General features: G+C 45.6%; 1 protein-coding gene across 1 annotated transcript; it reads right to left on the bottom strand.

Annotated features, from left to right (window-relative positions):
* Positions 1-1,407: 1,407 nt before the first annotated feature.
* On the bottom strand, positions 1,408-3,166 carry LOC123404908 (tyrosine N-monooxygenase-like). Its single transcript, XM_045098825.1, has 2 exons — positions 2,210-3,166; positions 1,408-2,105 (listed from the first exon to the last, which is right to left on the bottom strand). The coding sequence occupies exons 1-2, from the start codon at positions 3,134-3,136 to the stop codon at positions 1,473-1,475; spliced, it is 1,560 nt and encodes a 519-aa protein (XP_044954760.1). The 5' UTR covers positions 3,137-3,166; the 3' UTR covers positions 1,408-1,472.
* Positions 3,167-17,467: the final 14,301 nt, after the last annotated feature.

Genomic DNA, 17,467 nt, shown 5'->3' with positions numbered 1-17,467 from the left:
ACAACTAAAGAGAAAATTATCTTTAGGATTCAAATAGAACATATGCAATGGAACCTAGAGAGATCACTATAGCTATCCAATGGAACCTAGAGAGATCACTAGCTGTATGCAATTTTCATGACTATGACATATCATATTGCTATCCAATGGAACCTAGAGAGATCACTAGCTATATGCAATTTTCATAACCTTGGATCAAAGAACACCGCATAAAATTGTATCACTACAACTATGATTTCAATGGAACATATTGAACCAATCAGATTTTTCAGATTGTGGAACACTATTCCAATCAGATTGTGTTCCCTTCAACTAATCACAATTGTTTCACTACAACTATTTGAAGCGAACCAACTATGATTCCAATGGAACATATTAAACACTAGTTGATGCTAATACGATTTTTCAGATTATGGAACACTATTCCAATCAGATTGTGTTCCCCTTCAACTAATCAAAATTGTTTCACTACAAACTATTTGAAGGGAACCAACTATGATTGAAACAAATAAACTTACAATGTCATTACCTTGGATCAAAGAAAGCCTCAAAACTTACCTCGCCCATTGGAAGATCAAGACATGGTGTGCGAAGCATAGTTGAATGACGGCAACACCGCGTTGATCGGCCGTGTACTCCAGATCAAGCCCCAAGAACTTCTCATGATCCATTGCGGCGTCAAGCCATCGTTCCTTCAACTGTTCAAGAAAATACGGCATCTCCCTGCTCTCGTTCGTGTACACGACATCGAGCTTGGTCTTGCCATGTGCGAGCACCTCTCCAAAGCGAGTTAGCATGGTGGAAGAAAAGAAGGGAAGAAGAGAGGAGAAGAACAGAGCGAGAGCGAGAGAGAAGAAGAAACAGAGAAATGATGACTCTGCTTCGGTTCGTGCTTTTCATCGCCCAAAACGACGCGGGATGCAAACCTTTTGGGCCTTTAGTCCCGGGTCGTGCCACCAACTGAGACTAAAGAGGTATACCAACGGTTGCCACCACTACGGCAGGCCACGTGTTAGGTCTTTAGTCCCGGGTTGAGCCACCAACCGGGACTAAAAGGAGATACGAACGGTTGCCACCACCACTGCCTACCGCGTAGCCCTTTAGTCCCGGTTTGGGACACGAACCGGGACTAAAGGCTTCTTACGGGCCGGGACTTAAGCCTCGAGGGAGGCATTGAGAATTGGGACGACGTGGCCGGGCCTTTAGTCCCGGCCCAGAGGCAGGCCGGGACTAAAGGGTCCCGGCCAAAGGCCCGTTTTCCACTAGTGTGGATTAAAAATGTATACTGTGTCATATTCAGACATTTCAAAATTTCCATTCATGTTTCAACTAATTTTCTGTGAATAAATATGTTCAGATCACGGAGCTGTTTGATGGCTGCAGACGTTCACGCAAGAGCGTGTCCGCGCGAATTCTGGGAGACAGGAGCAGGTCCGATCTTCATTAACATCTCCTGAGCGAGTAAATAAAATTCAGGGGCGGTAGAGGTGTAGCGGCAGGCGTGGCCTGGCGTGCAACACCAGCGGATTAGCCATGGAGAGGTTGTGCTCGGACTCGGTGAGCTGAATGTCTGGCACCCCCGCCGGCTTCGTCCAGGTGAAGCCATGGAGGAGCCTGCCGAAGAGCATGACGCTCATGGCCGTGCCGAGCATGGGGGCAACGCAGCCGCGGCGGCCTGTGCTGAAGGAGATGAAGCGCAGGTCGTTCTCAGTGAGCTCGAGGTTCCCTCCTCCTTCTCCTCCCATGTGGCGCTCGGGGTTGAAGCGGAGCGGGTCGTCCCACGTGGCCGGGTTCCGGCCAAGGCCAAGGCGGCTGAGGAGGACGTGGCTGCCCTTGGGCACGCGGTAGCCGGCGACGACAGTGTCTGCGCGGGCGACGTGCGGCACGTTGAAGGGGGCGATGGGGTGCAGCCGGAACGCCTCCCGGATGCAGGCCTTGACGTAGTTGAGCTCGGCGATGTCCGACTCCTGCACCTGCCGCTCCCTGCCCACCACCCGGTCCAGCTCCTCCGCCGCCCGCGCCAGCAGCTCCGGGCTCTTCACCATCTCCGCCAGTGCCCACTCGGCGGCGTTGGATGGGTTGTCCACGGCCGCGAGATTGATGAGCTGCATGCGTTACGTTGCGTTCCCCTCAGTCCTGGTGGTGCTGGTACATGCATGCATGCATGCATTACTACGTACGTACAGTAGTTGTGTACTGAGTTACGTACCTTGGCCTGTGCCTTCACCTCCTCCATTGTCAGTGTCGGCTCTGTGAGCGTGATGAGGACGTCGAGGAAGTCGTCGACCTGTGTCTTCTCACCGGAGTCCCACTGCCTCCGCCGCTCGTCGATGACCGCGTCATGCAGCCTGTCCAGCGCCGCGTTGGCCATCTTGACAATCTTCTCGTGGCCGTCCAGGTCGAGCCCCAGCAGCGACGGCAGGTAGTCGCTGACGCAGAAGGAGTAGAGGATCCCCTGCGCGGCGAAGGAGGCGTCGATGTGCTCCATCTCCAGCTTCCCGGGGCCGCCGCCGTCGCCGGCTTCCCCGAAGTAGCGCCTGCCGAAGAGGAGCCTGCGTATGACGTTGCCGCAGTAGTGCCGCGCGAGGTGCCTGACGTCCACGTTGCTGCCCTCCTCGCCGGTGAGGTTGTACATGTACCACGTGATGTTGTCGGCCTCCTCGGCGCGCTTGTCGTGGAGCCACTTGTGGCGGGACGGGGAGACGATGTGCGAGGTGAGCACCCGGCGCATCTTGGTCGACTGCTCACCGAAGGGCGCCAGCGCCGCTTCCACGTACCCTCCGCTGGCCACGCACGAGGCGAAAGTCACGGGACGGGACGCGAAGATCTCGTCCTGCTTCTTGAGCACCTCCCTGGCTATCCGAGGGCACGTGATCGAAATGACATGGACGCCGCCAAAGCGGAAGCAGGCGATGTCGGTGCCCATCTTCTCCATCACATGGTGGATCCACCGGAACGCCGGCTTGTTAAACATCAGCTCGGGGAGGGAGCCTACCACCGGCCACGGCGACGGCCCCGGAGGGAGCGACCCGCATGAGCAGCATGTCCACATGGAACTCAGCCTCCGGACCACGTATATCATGACCAGCATCACCAGCCAAGAGATGCAGGAAGACCAAGACAGCCCCACCACCATTGTGTAAGCAGGTAGCTCGGGCTTGCTCCCTGATCTGCTTGCTGCTCTCTGCACATTAGCTCCAGCTAGCCCTCATTTATACATACAGACTTGCTAGAGAGAAAGTCGTTTGGGTGGCCAAGTCGTTTGGTCCTTTGGTCCCAATAAGAAGTTCACTACCAAATCATTGTATGAGCACCTGGAAAATAATATTGCTGGCTGTGACTTTAGATGGATGTGAAAAGCTAAGAACACTTTTAGGACTCACATTTTTCGCTGGCAAATGTTCCAGCAGAGATCTTGTATGGTACCTTGCTATGGATATGGGCCGTTCATCTGTGAAATCCAATGGTGGATGTCAATCTGTACTGCTGCCGTTTGCCTGTAGAATCGGGAGCGGTATAGAGTATACAACATCTTGAAGGCATGGTAGTTTTCATATGATATTCTCCCATAACTAGCACCGCTTCCTCCCCTTCCACAGTATAGAGTATACAAAATCTTGAGGGAATTTTCGATTTTGCCGCACCTTGCCCGCTGCCCTTCGTTTTCTTCCCGAACGCGTCTGACGGGGATATAGCCCTAGGATAGGGTCACACGTTTGACCAATACGTCCTATCCAAGGACACCTCATTATTAGTTTAAGGACTATAAGGAAAATTCCTACTGGATCGTGACAACATCTAATCCACTCGGTACGGATCCACTCAGACAAGTACATTCCATCCACTCGGATGACAGTCAACCACTCGGCCGTATGACTCACTCGGTCATGCAAATACCAACAGTCGGCAAGACATCTGTAGTGGGCTGACATTATGGCATCAATGCCCCATCTTGTAACATAAGAGGTGAGGAGGTGGCGCACTCTATATAAGCCACCCCCCTTCCACATAGCTAGACATCTTCCTCTTCTCCGGCTTGGGGCTCATTCTTTCCCTCGAGCTCTGTCTCTCTCTACCCCATGTAACTCATGTTCATGATAGATAAAACAAAGCCTCTCCGGAGCACGAGACTTAGGGTTGTTATCTGCACTGTGAGAGGCCTTAACTCGCTAAAACCACCGTGTCACCCATGTGTATCTTGATAGATCATGCTCCATTATCCTACCCTCTTTCTATTGTCGGAATCGTTACCACGACAGTTGGCGCCCACCGTGGGGCATTGCGTCTATCGAGCTATGATACAAATGGTTTTTTGTTCAATTTTTGGCAGCAGATCGACGACAATCGCGAGAAAGATCGTCTGGTGGAATTCCGACCATCGCGCCATTCAAAAGGATCAGGGAGGTATCCATTTCATATATTTGTTTTGCAATAAATTATTTAACAACGAGTTTGTCTTTTCCTCCTGTAGGATCAGACACATCAATATAATACATGAATCGTTCATGAAGAAGAGAAAAAGGGACAGGGACAAATCATTCCCCATATTTCTTGCCTTCTCACGGGATCATCATCAATGATGACCGCAAAAAGGCCACTGACGCGGTCATCCCTTCGTCTTCAGCCTCGTATACGACGCCGTCGAGCCGTCACGGCCATCGACGCCGTCCGCCCGTCTCCATCTTCGGTGCCCGGTCCGGCCCGCTTCACCAGTGTCGAAGTGTGAGTCCGACTGGCACACAGCTCCGGCTCCGCGACAGTGAAGCATCGGCCTTACCCTTGGCTGCGCCGGCACACATCACCGACGCCTGGACTGTGGCCTGCCTCTCGTCCTCGTCGTCGCCTCTAAGCTGCGGACTGGTTCCGGCCAGATCGGCAGTTTCCACCGCGGCAGAGCTTTCCGGACTCCAGGCTGCCTCCACAACTCTCCTAATTTAATTATTTAAATTCCGTTTGAGAAGTTGACTGCAGGTCATCTCCAGCGACGTCGCCTGATCCAGATCGCTGGACTTAAACGAATAGTGGACCTCCCACGATTTGGCAATAAACGACATGCAGGAAGATAAATGGCTCGTGGAAGAAGGAAACTTCCATTGCAATGAATAGCGGCTTGAATTTTTGCTTAATTAGCGCTGCTAAGCCCTAACGCCTTTTGCATGCAGGTCCTAAACGTGTGCAATTCCTTCAATGCGTTGGTCAAGGTCGTGGGGCCATGTTTGCATGCAAGGCTGGAAGCCGAATAGAGCTGCCCACCTCCAGCGAGCAGGCCTGGCATCACCATTATGAGAGATGCTTCTACAACACTCAGACGCCCACGCGTCGCCGCTCCGACGGATGCTTCTATAGTACTCAGACGCCCCGCGCGTCACGACTCCGACGGATGCTTCTACTGCACTCAGACACCCCGCGCGTCGCCATTCCCATGGATGCTGCTACAGTACTCAGACGCCCCGCGCGTCACGACTCCGACGGATGCTCCTACTGCACTCAGACACCCCGCGCGTCGCCATTCCCATGGATGCTTCTACAATACTCAGACGCCCTGCGCGTCGCCACTCTATTGGATGCGTCGTCATCACTCGGCCGCCTCATGCATCGTCACTCGACTGGACGCTCATTCGTCACTCGGCCGCCTCTGTGCCATCAAACAACTAAGTCATTCTTCATATGTTGCATTCAATTGAATAGTCGTTTCTACATTACCGAGTGTCGAGGAAGTCGCACATGATGTTCACTCGGAGGCCACGCCACTGAGTGTACCTCTGCACTCGGTTGTTTATTTTTATGTGGGAACACTTCACTTCCGCTTCGTTTGGGTCCAGTACTCAAACGAGTTCAGCTGGATCCTTCACTCTTTTAGACTCTTGCTGGTTCCGAACCAGCAATCACGTGGCACACCCAGCGGGTGTCTATGGATGCAATTTACACAAACTATTTCAGAAAAGATCATATTACTTTGATAATTTTTTATGCTGGCTTGTGCTATTTTTCATACACAGATTACTCGACGCATCCGTGCGCCATCCTCGTCGCTGATCAGGCTTAGTCGCCGCAACGATCATTCATGTGTTTTCACGTGTTCGGAAGCCCTTTCAATGACGTAGTGGAGACGGCCGCCCCGCGTGCCGTCGGTGGGTCGGACGCCTCCTCGACATACATCACTTGACCGCCACTCGCGTTGCCACTCAGCCAGAATCGTCTACCTCACTCGGATGCCATGCGCATCGCCACTCTGTGTGGCACGTCTTCATCACTCGGACGCCCCGCGCGCCACAACTCAGCTTAGCTACGATTCAGTATCGTCTAAGTTAAAACTACTCCGAGTGCGGACATGTTCCACACTCGGGGACTTAGCTGCGACTCCGTATTGTCTAAGTAAAAACAACTTCGAGTGCGGACATGCTCCACGCTTGGGGGCTTAGCTGTGACTCCGTATCGCCTAAGTTAAAAACAACTCCGAGTGCGGACATGCTCCACGCTCGGGGGCTTAGCTGCGACTCCGTATTGCCTAAATTAAAAACAATCCGAGTGCGGACATGTTTCACACTCGGGGACTTAGCTGCGAGTCTGTATCGCCTAAGTTAAAAACAACTCCGAGTGCGGACATGTTCCACACTCGGGGACTTAGCTGCGACTCCTATCACCTAAGTTAAAAACAACTCCGAGTGCGGACATGTTCCACACTCGGGGACTTAGCCACGACTCCGTATCGCCTAAAGTTAAAAAGAACTCCGAGTGCGGACATGCTCCACGCTCGGGGCTTAGCTGCGACTCAGTATCGCCTAAGTTAAAAACAACTCCGAGTGCGGACATGTTCCACACTCGGGGGCTTAGCTGCGACTCCGTATCGCCTAAGTTAAAAAAAACTCCGACTGCGGACATGCTCCACACTCGGGGCTTAGCCGCGACTCCGTATCGCCTAAGTTAAAAACAACTCCGAGTACGGACATGCTCCACACTCGGGGACTTAGCTGCGACTCCGTATCGCCTAAGTTAAAAACAGCTCTGAGTGCGGACATGCTCCGCACTCGGAGGCTTAGCTGCGACTCTGTATCGCCTAAGTTAAAACTAATCCGAGTACAGACACGCTGCACACTCGGGAACTTAGCTGCGACCCCGTATCGCCTAAGTTAAAAAATACACTCGGAGACTTGACTTTGATCCAGAAATCATATAATGCAGATTCAACAAACATTCAACATGACAAGCATTGGAAGTCTTAAACCCTCTGCCACACTCATCTAGTCCGACAGAGGCTCGGGGACTACACCTAGTGGGTGCACTGAGCGTGCCCCCACAGGAAGAGAAATACAAAAAAGAAACATTCTGCTTGGTCAGGTCCACCAACAACATCCAAGTTCAACAGATTCAACAGATTCCAACCGACTACCAACAGTCAGTCAGAGTCTCAAGATCCTGTTGGTCACTCGGGTCTACTTCAATTCTTAAGTTCACTCGGACGTACTACTCAGCGGAATCGATCAGGGCGAATGGTGAAGACTTCAATCGACGCACAGTTCTGTAAGGCCCTGAAGCACGTTCAAGTTCGGTCTGCGGCTACAAGATTTACATCGACACCTTCATCACTCGGACCCTGATCCATTCGAGGGCTAATGACGGGGATATAGCCCTAGGGTAGGGTCATAGAGGTCTGACCAATACGTCCTACCCAATGGCGCCTCATTATTAGTTTAAGGACTACAAGGGAAATTCCTACTGGATCGTGACAACATCTAATCCACTCGGTACGGATCCACTCAGACAAGTACATTCCATCCACTCGGATGACAGTCAACCACTCGGCCGTATGACTCACTCGGTCATGCAAATACCAACAGTCGGCAAGACATCTGTAGTGGGCTGACATTATGGCATCAATGCCCCATCTTGTAACATAAGAGGTGAGGAGGTGGCGCACTCTATATAAGCCACCCCGCTTCCACATAGCTAGACATCTTCTTCTTCTCCGGCTTGGGGCTCATTCTTTCCCTCGAGCTCTGTCTCTCTCTACACCATATAACTCATGTCCATGACAGATAAAACAAAGCCTCTCCGGAGCACGAGACGTAGGGTTGTTATCTCCACTGTGAGAGGCCTGAACTCGCTAAAACCATCGTGTCACCCATGTGTATCTTGATAGATCATGCTCCGTTATCCTACCCTCTTTCTATTGTCGGAATTGTTACCACGACACGTCCACAAGGATCAGCCTGCAGACGCTGCGCGTGTGGCCATGGCCATCGAAGCCTATCTGCGTGCCCCTGGATCTTTCTTCTTCCCCGGCCATTCATGGATCTTTCTTCTTACCATATGATATTCTCCCATTACCACTTGGACTTGGAGCATGTGCGCGTGTGGCTCCGCAGTTCGGAGTAGGGCGGCTGCGAAAGAACAGGCGGTGTCCGCATCATGTACGGCTTATGGTTCAGGCTGCGTGCTTGCTTCACATTTAACAAAACCTGATTTTTCTTTTGTGTGGTGGTCCCTCTCGGGTTCGAATATTATGGGAAAAATTCATGACATAATTTGTTAAAATGATTACATACAGTACACAGGCGTGCATTTTAGAATCGCAGTCAATGTTGACGAAGGGAGTTTTCATTTTATTTGCACAAAAAACAATTTTTATATTCCGAGTGTCAAAACGGCTTTTCTTATGGACAACTTATAATTTTTCGTTGCAAAATTGGACTACAGAACTTTCAAAAAAATTAGATAAAATTTTATGTACAATTAACCAAATTATTGCGTTTCAAAAGGTTTCCATCCATCTCTCATTAAGAAGACAAAATTGTGCTGATTCAATTGGAAGCGGGTTTCTTTTACGTTTTCTTTATATGTTCAAAAGAAGATACTCCATCCTTTTCATTTTATAGGGCTCAAATATGAAATATAATCAACCAAGGTGAATTGTGAGTGGGCGGCACTAGTATTTACTAGCCAATGAAATATTTCTCACAAATTCGATTTCCGAAGCAATAAATATAGCACCCTCCCTCTTATTGGACTTGCATGGTGCATGTAGAAAAATGTACATGCATAGCCACTAATTTTCATTCTCTGGTCTCTATGAATTAAATATGACGTGAGACTCGAAACACTTTTAATTCATTTAGGGTATCTCCAGCCGATTGGTCTCCCCAAATCCATTTTTTCACCGGCGAGAGGTGAGCCGGCGAATGTTTTGGGCTAGGGGCTTGTTTATTCCCAACTGGTCTCCCATGCCACATCTTTCCCTTGGTTCTGATTGGTGCACGCCGCATGTTGGTCCTACTCCATCTGTGGTCCCGCCGCATGCACATGAGAGAAAAAGATAGGAGAGAGGAGAGAGATCCAATGCAGTGGCGAAGCCACACTTCACCTGGGTAGTCATTTGACTACACAACTTTTTTGCATGAACGACATATATCAAGTAGAAATCATGCCAAAAATTCTTAAAAATGCATACATCTGACTACACAACATTAAGTTGACCACATATCATTTTATTTCTGGCACCGCCACTGATCCAATGGCCAGACAATTAGCCATGCAAAAGAGTACCGTCGGTGTCCCTATCTGCTCCCTAGGGGGCTGGGTTGGCCTGGATCTGCCGATGCAATTTTTGGCCAAAACCCGCAAAAAAGAGGTTGTGGGGCGCGATTGAGCCATTTTTTAGTGCCGACGATAAAAAAGGCGTCTGGAAGGGCCTGTTGGGGACGTGGTTGGAGATGCTCTTAGACTCAAGGTGAGCAAAATATATTGGAAATCTGAAGTTGTTGAGATGAGTCCTAAACCGGAAAGGAGGAAGTAACAATATTAGTAGGTCCCAAACGTAAGAAATGGAGATTGCATAATAAAATGCCACATCAACATGACACGTAGGAGAAACTGCTTAGGTGTTGGTCCAGTGGCCAAATTATACTAATAAAATGTGATGTCCTAAACTCCCTCCGTTCCTTTGTAGGTGTATTTTTCTTTATAGTAAAACGAGTGCATCTTTGATCGAGTGTTTAGAAAATATATCAACATCCATAATATACATTTTATATCATTTGATCCATCATGAAAAGTAGTTTCATATTATATCTAGTTGTTATTTTATTTTATAAATCTTGGTCAAACATTCAAAACATTAACTTGCATGCAAATCAGTACAACTTATATTTTAAAACGGAGGGAGTATGTTATGACCATGTAGATTGGTCATAATTAGTTAGATTTAAGGTCGTACATCATTGTTGTATCCCTAGTTTACTACTTCAAAAAAATCTAGTTATGACGTGGTAAAAATGACCTTCAATATGGCGTCAGTGTTAGAAAATAGTGGTGGTGTTGGAGCCGACGCCAACAGTATATTACATGTTGTTGGCGTCCACGTGGCCAATCCCACCTATACATATATACTATCTTTGTCATGTGTTGTTGTCCAACACCAGCAGTTTGTTTTTTGGATAATAACAAATTACTTCTTCAGAAAGTAAGAGTTTAAACTTACAAAAGGTATTGATCATGTAAACATACTCATAAATTTAATAAGAGTTTAAAAAATAGTACTGGTTAACAAAATATACTCATAAACTTTAAAGTTTAGAACTTCACAAAAGGTACTGAAATTACTAAACTACTCTTCATCAAGGATTATCCCGAGCTCGTGAATCTCCTTCCGATTGCTCTATCCAACATTTTTGAAGTGAGCAACTTTTGTCTTTAGTTCAGTGTTCTATGCCCAAAGTAATGTTCTAGGTCCTAAGGCTAGAGTCGATCAAGAGACACTATGTCATAGACCGTTACAAAACATGCGAGAAGGCAAAGGAAAGCAGAAGTGGTCGAAGCCAAAGGCCTGGTTCAATCTTGGAAGGCCAGCTATGAGGGAAATTATCTTGTGGGTCAAAATGCACTTCATGTTCCCCGATCGGTATGCAGCAAATCTAAAGAGGGGAGCGAGTCTTGAAAAATTAAAAATATTTGGTCTCGAGAGTCATGATTGGCACATATGGCTTGAGCGGGTAATGTCGGTGATATTATGTGTCTTTATTCCTGAGGATGAATGGCTAGTATTGGCGGAGCTGAGCTATTTCTTCCGTGTTCGTTGTGCGAAAGAACTGTCGCCTCGCGTGGTAGATGACATGGAGGAGTTGCCGTCGGAGTTGCTCTGCAAGTTAGAGAAGATCTTTCCGCCGGACTTCTTTAATCCAATGCAGCATTTGATTTTACATCTACCGACCGAGGTAAGATTGGGTGGGCCCATGCAAAATCGTTGATGCTATGCAACTGAGAGGATGCAAAAGACGTTTCGAGCTAAATGTAAAAATAAACGTAGAATTTAAGCATCGTTGGACGAGACATTCATTACTGAGGAGGTGGCTAACTTTGTGACAGCACGCTACGAAGCCAAAAATCGTCATTTGCATAATCCCAAGCCTTGATACAATGATGCCGACCCTAAAAAAGGTAGATCCAACCTCAGCCTATTTAAAGGGAAGCTCGCACCAGCCGGTGCTTCGAAACCAATAACGTTGGATGTCAAAGAATGGTGAAGCATTTAATTGTATATCTTCAACAACCTAACAGAAGTGCGGCCGTACATCGAATAAGTTATCGGCACATTTTTCCGTCACTTCTAATTCCTTTGAACTGGTCTTATTCCCGGATATTTGGTATAGTCGATACGTCGCCAAGTTCTCAGATGGAGTGGTGATCCAAAATGATTCCATCAAAGTGTATGAGCTTCTGGCAAAGCATGTAGGCAGCTATCCCAGTTTCATCTCTTGGTTCAAACAAACGGTAATTATCAATAATGGATCATATCGTTCCTAGGTCTAACTTGCGGCTAATGCAACAATCATTTCGTATTAAACTTGTCGGCTAATTCAGAGTCTATGGACGTCGAGTTGAGACAAGCCGCTAATGGTTTTGACTATAAGGTCCGTTCATTTGAGAAATACAACATCAACGGGTATCACTTTCGTACCTTTGGCAAAGAGTTATCTATGTCGGACCGAAAATCTACAAATTGTTGTGTCTCTGCTATCAGCGAAGGTAGTATCAAGTATTATGGAAGAGTTGAAGCAATTTATGAAGTTCAATTCTATGGTGAAAACCCACCAAACGTCGTAGTCTTCAAATGTTATTGGTTTCAGCTGAAGGAGACTAGTAGGACTCATGAACATATAGGGCTAGTCGAAATCAATCCAAGCACCCATTTAGATGTTCCCGATGTCTATATTACGGCTCAACAGGCGACCCGAGTTTTCTATCTACCGTGGACATGCCAAACTGATAAGAATCTGAATGTTTGGTATGTTGTTTATGAAGTGTCGCCACGTGTTAGAACACCTTCCCCAGATGAAGAGGACTATGAACCTCACATTAACCCAGACACATATGATGGAGAATTCTTCCAAGAAACACGTCTTTTCAAGAAACGTTTCAAGAACCGCCGTGCTTCACCCTAGAACATGGAAGTACACAGCGACAGTGAATCTGACTTCACCCCTGAGCTGGAACAAGCAGAGCCGGAACTAGAAGAGGTTACTTCTGCGGATGACTTGTCAATGATTGACCGATTACAGAAAGGCCTTCCACAAGTTCATGTCGTTGAACCCGATGGGCACGTCATTCATGACGACACGCATGATAGTGATGATGATTATGCATTTATTGATCCAGAGTATTATTAATTTGTATGCATCCCAACTTAAATTATATATGTACATATTATTATTCATGTCAGATATTCATTTTTTTATGTTGTACTAATTTCTTTTACTCTTTATCATGGAAGGTGTTCAAAGATGGTGGGCGCGTGTCTAAATCGCTCGACGGGTTCTTCTTCATCGACGGCCCACGCGAGGGGTGGTACTTCCATTCCACCCCTATCTCTCCGTAGAGCCTTGGCGGAAAGTCTGACGACACCACTCGCGGGTGCTTCTTCGTACGCGGTGTTGCCCACTGCGAGAGGAGATCGGGCAGGGAAGAAGGGGAAAGGTACAGGACGTGGACGCGAGAGAGGTAGGCAGACTGCGTCCTCGCCACCACCACCAGCTCATTCACGCGAGCACAGGACCACTACTATCACATGCACCACATGGATTAGTTCATACGTCAATTCTAAACCATCAGGAGAAGGGTTAAGATCATCATTTGGAGTAGATGCCTTGAGTTAATCAAGCACGATGATTGCATAGTCGAGATTAGACATATCCAAGTAACCCTTGGAAGGTCATCATGGAGGAAGTCGTCGAACGTAATGGGGCCTTCCGAAGCCCGAAAGAAACTAACAAGGAGCGATTGCATCGGTAACATAAAGGCCTACGTGCAAGAAGGTGGTTGTATTGTACGTGATTCGGGCTAAAGAAGAAATCAATGTCCGAAAAGTAAACGAGTAACATTGTACTCATGGTGTCTTGTGTACCAATACTTTGGGCCAGTTGTTTTGAACTATCATATGGAAATAGGATCCTACGAAAATAAGCTCCAGATAAGCTCGTACGAAAATAAGCTTCAGATAATAAGTTAGTCAATTCTTTTTAATATTTGCTTTTAAGCTTATTTGTGGTATGGTAAGTGAAAAGTCTATAATGCCCTTGAACTATATTGTTGTTCTAATAAAACAATATTCTGTTATCTTCTATCATTTTGCTGCTCATATGAACATATTTCGACTTCCGAACATCATAACAAGCTATAATCAAACATAAGGAAGATCATTGTAGGACATACAAATATCATACATAGATCATTGTCTCGCATACAAATACTCAAGAAGATGACATGAATAGAAAAGATCTTAAAATTATTACATGGTTCTCCCAACAATAACATACAGGCCCCCCCAACAAAATGATACACACTAGAGCTAAACATCAAGGGACGAGACTGGCAACAATAGAAAGTCCATATAGAAGCAGCACTTCAATATCAAAATTTTAATAAAAACATCATGCCGCTACTCCATACAGCAGAATCTCCATATCAAATTTTTGATGAAAACATCATGCCTCTACTCCATATAGCAGCACTACCTCTATATAAACATCTTGTTGAAAAGAAAGATAGAAATCATATACTACAAATATAGAAGCAACTATATGGACTTTCGCGAGTGCGAGAGGGGGATCGAGGCATGACGGGCAACTACGAACCCTGGAATTTCTGTGTGGTGGCACGTGATCGCGAGTGCGAGAGGGGGATCGAAGCATGACCAGGGTCAGGAAGTTCTTTTAATTTCTTTGTGGGGGGCTACAAGGGCATTTTCTTTGTAATATCAATGAATCATAGTGCCCTTTTGTTATACCCTTTCAATTTAAGTCATAAGCTGCGTGCAGCCACTCTCCCCCATCTTCTTTCCATTGTGAAGAAGGTGGGCATGAAAATAAGTTGAGCTAGCTTCTTCAAAACTAGTTTTTTTTTGGGCTTCTAGCTTATTTCTGTAATAAGCTGCTAGAAGCCCCAAAAGAACCGGCCCTTTGTTATTTTAAGGTTTGTTTAAACTTTGGTGTCTAGTTTGAGTTGACGTATTGTATAGCTCCTACTTTGAAGTTCTTTAGATGTGTGGTGAATGTGACCTACCTTGAAGGGCGTTATTAACCATCTCAGGTATTCGAGGTATGCATGACAAGATGATAATTCTGAGACGACATAAATACGAACCATTATGCTCATAAGTGTCATGTTCCTATATGTTTGTTATAGCTTTCCAAGAAGTTTATAATATATATAACTTACCATAGAACTTTTTAAGGCTCCCAAAGATTTCAATGATTTAAAAGTTATAAAAAAATGAAATAAATAATGGAGCATCACTCTAATGTAATAAGATGATTCAACGAAGTGATTGTGAAAATAAGGACTTATGTGTCCTTGACAAAAAAAAACAAGCCTTCCATCTCACTCTGACATAATATATACTATAGTACTTGTTTCTTGTCCAGGACAGATAGAATCATATTTTTTGACCCGTTCCGTTGGATCATATTCTACCATAGGTGTGTTATTTCAGTATTTTTCAGAATTTTGGAAATTTTTACACCATTGCAAACCTTAACTAATTATGTGGCAACTATATATAGCCATACATTTTGAACTATCCAGATTAATGCAGTATGTAAACGCCTTATCAAAGAATTCGTCTGATTAACCAGTTAATTTGCCGATTAATTCCTACTCATACGATCATGAAGTAGCCGATAAACTGATAAATTGACTGATTAATTGATGAAGTAGTCGATTAACTTGCTAATTATCATATTAATTCACTACCCGTCGGCCAATCAAGCAGCTACGAGTTTACGATTTCTTCAACAATGTGTAAACATATAACTTATATAATTTCTATACTAAATGTGCAAACAATTGCTGCCGTGTCAAATTAATCTTTCCGCAAACCAATTATTAGCAACGTTCTATGGTAATCTACTAATAATTTATAATACAAAAACAATTTGTTATCCATGATGGTAGCTATGAAAGACCCCAGTTTTTAGCTCTAATTATTTTAGTAAATTATTTTGGACTATGGAATACAACTTTATAAATAAAATATCATGATTTTGGACCAGCCAGGTGAGAAAATAGTCAATTATGGCAAACAAAAAAAGGTAAGCAAAAAGATAGAGAAAAGTGAGAAAAGGTCCTTTCTACACAATAAAAATGCACTTGTGTCAAAAAGATAATAAAAATATAAAAATATACAAGAAAGGGTCATTTCTATACATTTGTGCCAATGGCATAAAAAACCCGACACCTCATGTATAAAAAAAGCCGCTTATGCCAAAGGAAGTGTAGTTGCCACCATGCGTGCATAGCCATGCATATGAAATCGTATCTTGGAGGTGCTCGTAAGGATAAGGTATGCGTATTTCGGGAGTGTTCGTAATCGTAAGGATAGGGTATGCTTTTGTGCATTCATATGGCTTACTATCTCGGAGGTGCTCGTAAGGATAGGGTATGCATATTGTACAATGGTTCATAGGGATGAGTGCGAAAATATTTTACTTGACAATGGTTCAGCCGAACCTACGGTCAAGACCATGGATTTCGGAACACTGTTAATAAGGATCGGTGCATGGTTGTTTAAAAAAATTGCATGGAAGGAAATGTTTGCATGTTAAAAAATGCATGGCATGAACTGTTGGATGGACTTGACATGTATGACGTGAATTTACATGTAAAAGGATGTTGAATCGTACGGCATGGAGCATAGGTTCGGTTGGATCATGGTCCCGAATTACACCTTTCGAGGTGAATGTATGCACGTTTATATGAGCGCTTACGTTTATAGTGTGTTAAAAAAAATACTAATCATCAACAAGCCTCCATTCGTGACCATTTCGCCCCGTGTCTAGTTGGATGATGAGAGCAGGAGGATCGATGAGGAGGAGCGGCGCCAAGGGCACACAGCACGCGCGCGTGGTGCTAATGCGATTCTCCTTCACCAGTCTAGAGCGCGTAGCTACCTAGTACTCCCTCCGTATCTAAATATAAGTCTTTCAAGATATTTTACTAGGTGTCTACATACAAAGCAAAATGAATGAATTTATACTTTAAAGTATGTCTATATACTTCATCCGTTCCTAAATATAAGTTTTTTTAGAGCTTTCACTATTAGACTACATACGGATGTATATAGACATACTTTAGAACATACATTCAATCATTTTGTTCCGTATGTAGACCCCTAATGAAATTGCTTAAAAGACTTATATTTAGGAATGGAGGGAGTACATCTGTATGTGGTCCATTAATGAAACATCTAAAAAAACTTATATTTAGGAACGGAGGAAGTAGTAGTGTAGTGTAGTTTAGCTACATGTCAGCACATTTTGGAGCTACAACGACGTATATAAAAGTTGATGATCAAAATCGGTGCACGTTGTATATTTTGATGCCGAATGGATACATCTAAGGAACTACTCCTTCTATTCCTAAATACTTGTTGTCGGAGAGAACTATTCTATTTAGGAACAGAGGAAGTATATGTCTACATAAATGAGTTTAATTTCATTTGGTATGTACAAAAAGTTTAGTTTTAAAAGCTAACTAAGGCGTTCTCCCACAAACCCACGCAAATATTTTCCTCCTGTTGCTGGTACGTCAAGAACCATGTTCTTCTTCCTCCTTTTCCCCGTCGCGCAGCCACCCCCTGCACGGGCGCATGCAGCCGCCCGGAAAATACAACTCAAAACGATTGCGCGTGCCAACCAGGAGATGCGACAGGTTGGGACACATTTGACCCCTTCGTCCATGTGGAAACGGCCACCTCTTTCCCAGCTCCTGCGTTCCTAGCGCATAGTGACCCCTCAGTCGCTCACCAATTCCACTCCTCTCTACGTGATTTCATCATCCACCTCCGCAGTCAGTTTACATCCACATGTCCTACTGAAGCAGTCTTGAATCTTGATCGAGCTTATTATGGAAATAAACCAGCCAACTGACGTGTTCTTGCTCAAGTTCCTTTCTTTCTCATTTTATGACGAACAAGGCG

The sequence above is a fragment of the Hordeum vulgare genome, chromosome 1H (assembly GCF_904849725.1).
Source record: "Hordeum vulgare subsp. vulgare chromosome 1H, MorexV3_pseudomolecules_assembly, whole genome shotgun sequence".
Taxonomy (NCBI): Eukaryota; Viridiplantae; Streptophyta; class Magnoliopsida; order Poales; family Poaceae; genus Hordeum; species Hordeum vulgare.
This window is presented reverse-complemented; position numbering and strand designations above follow the sequence as displayed.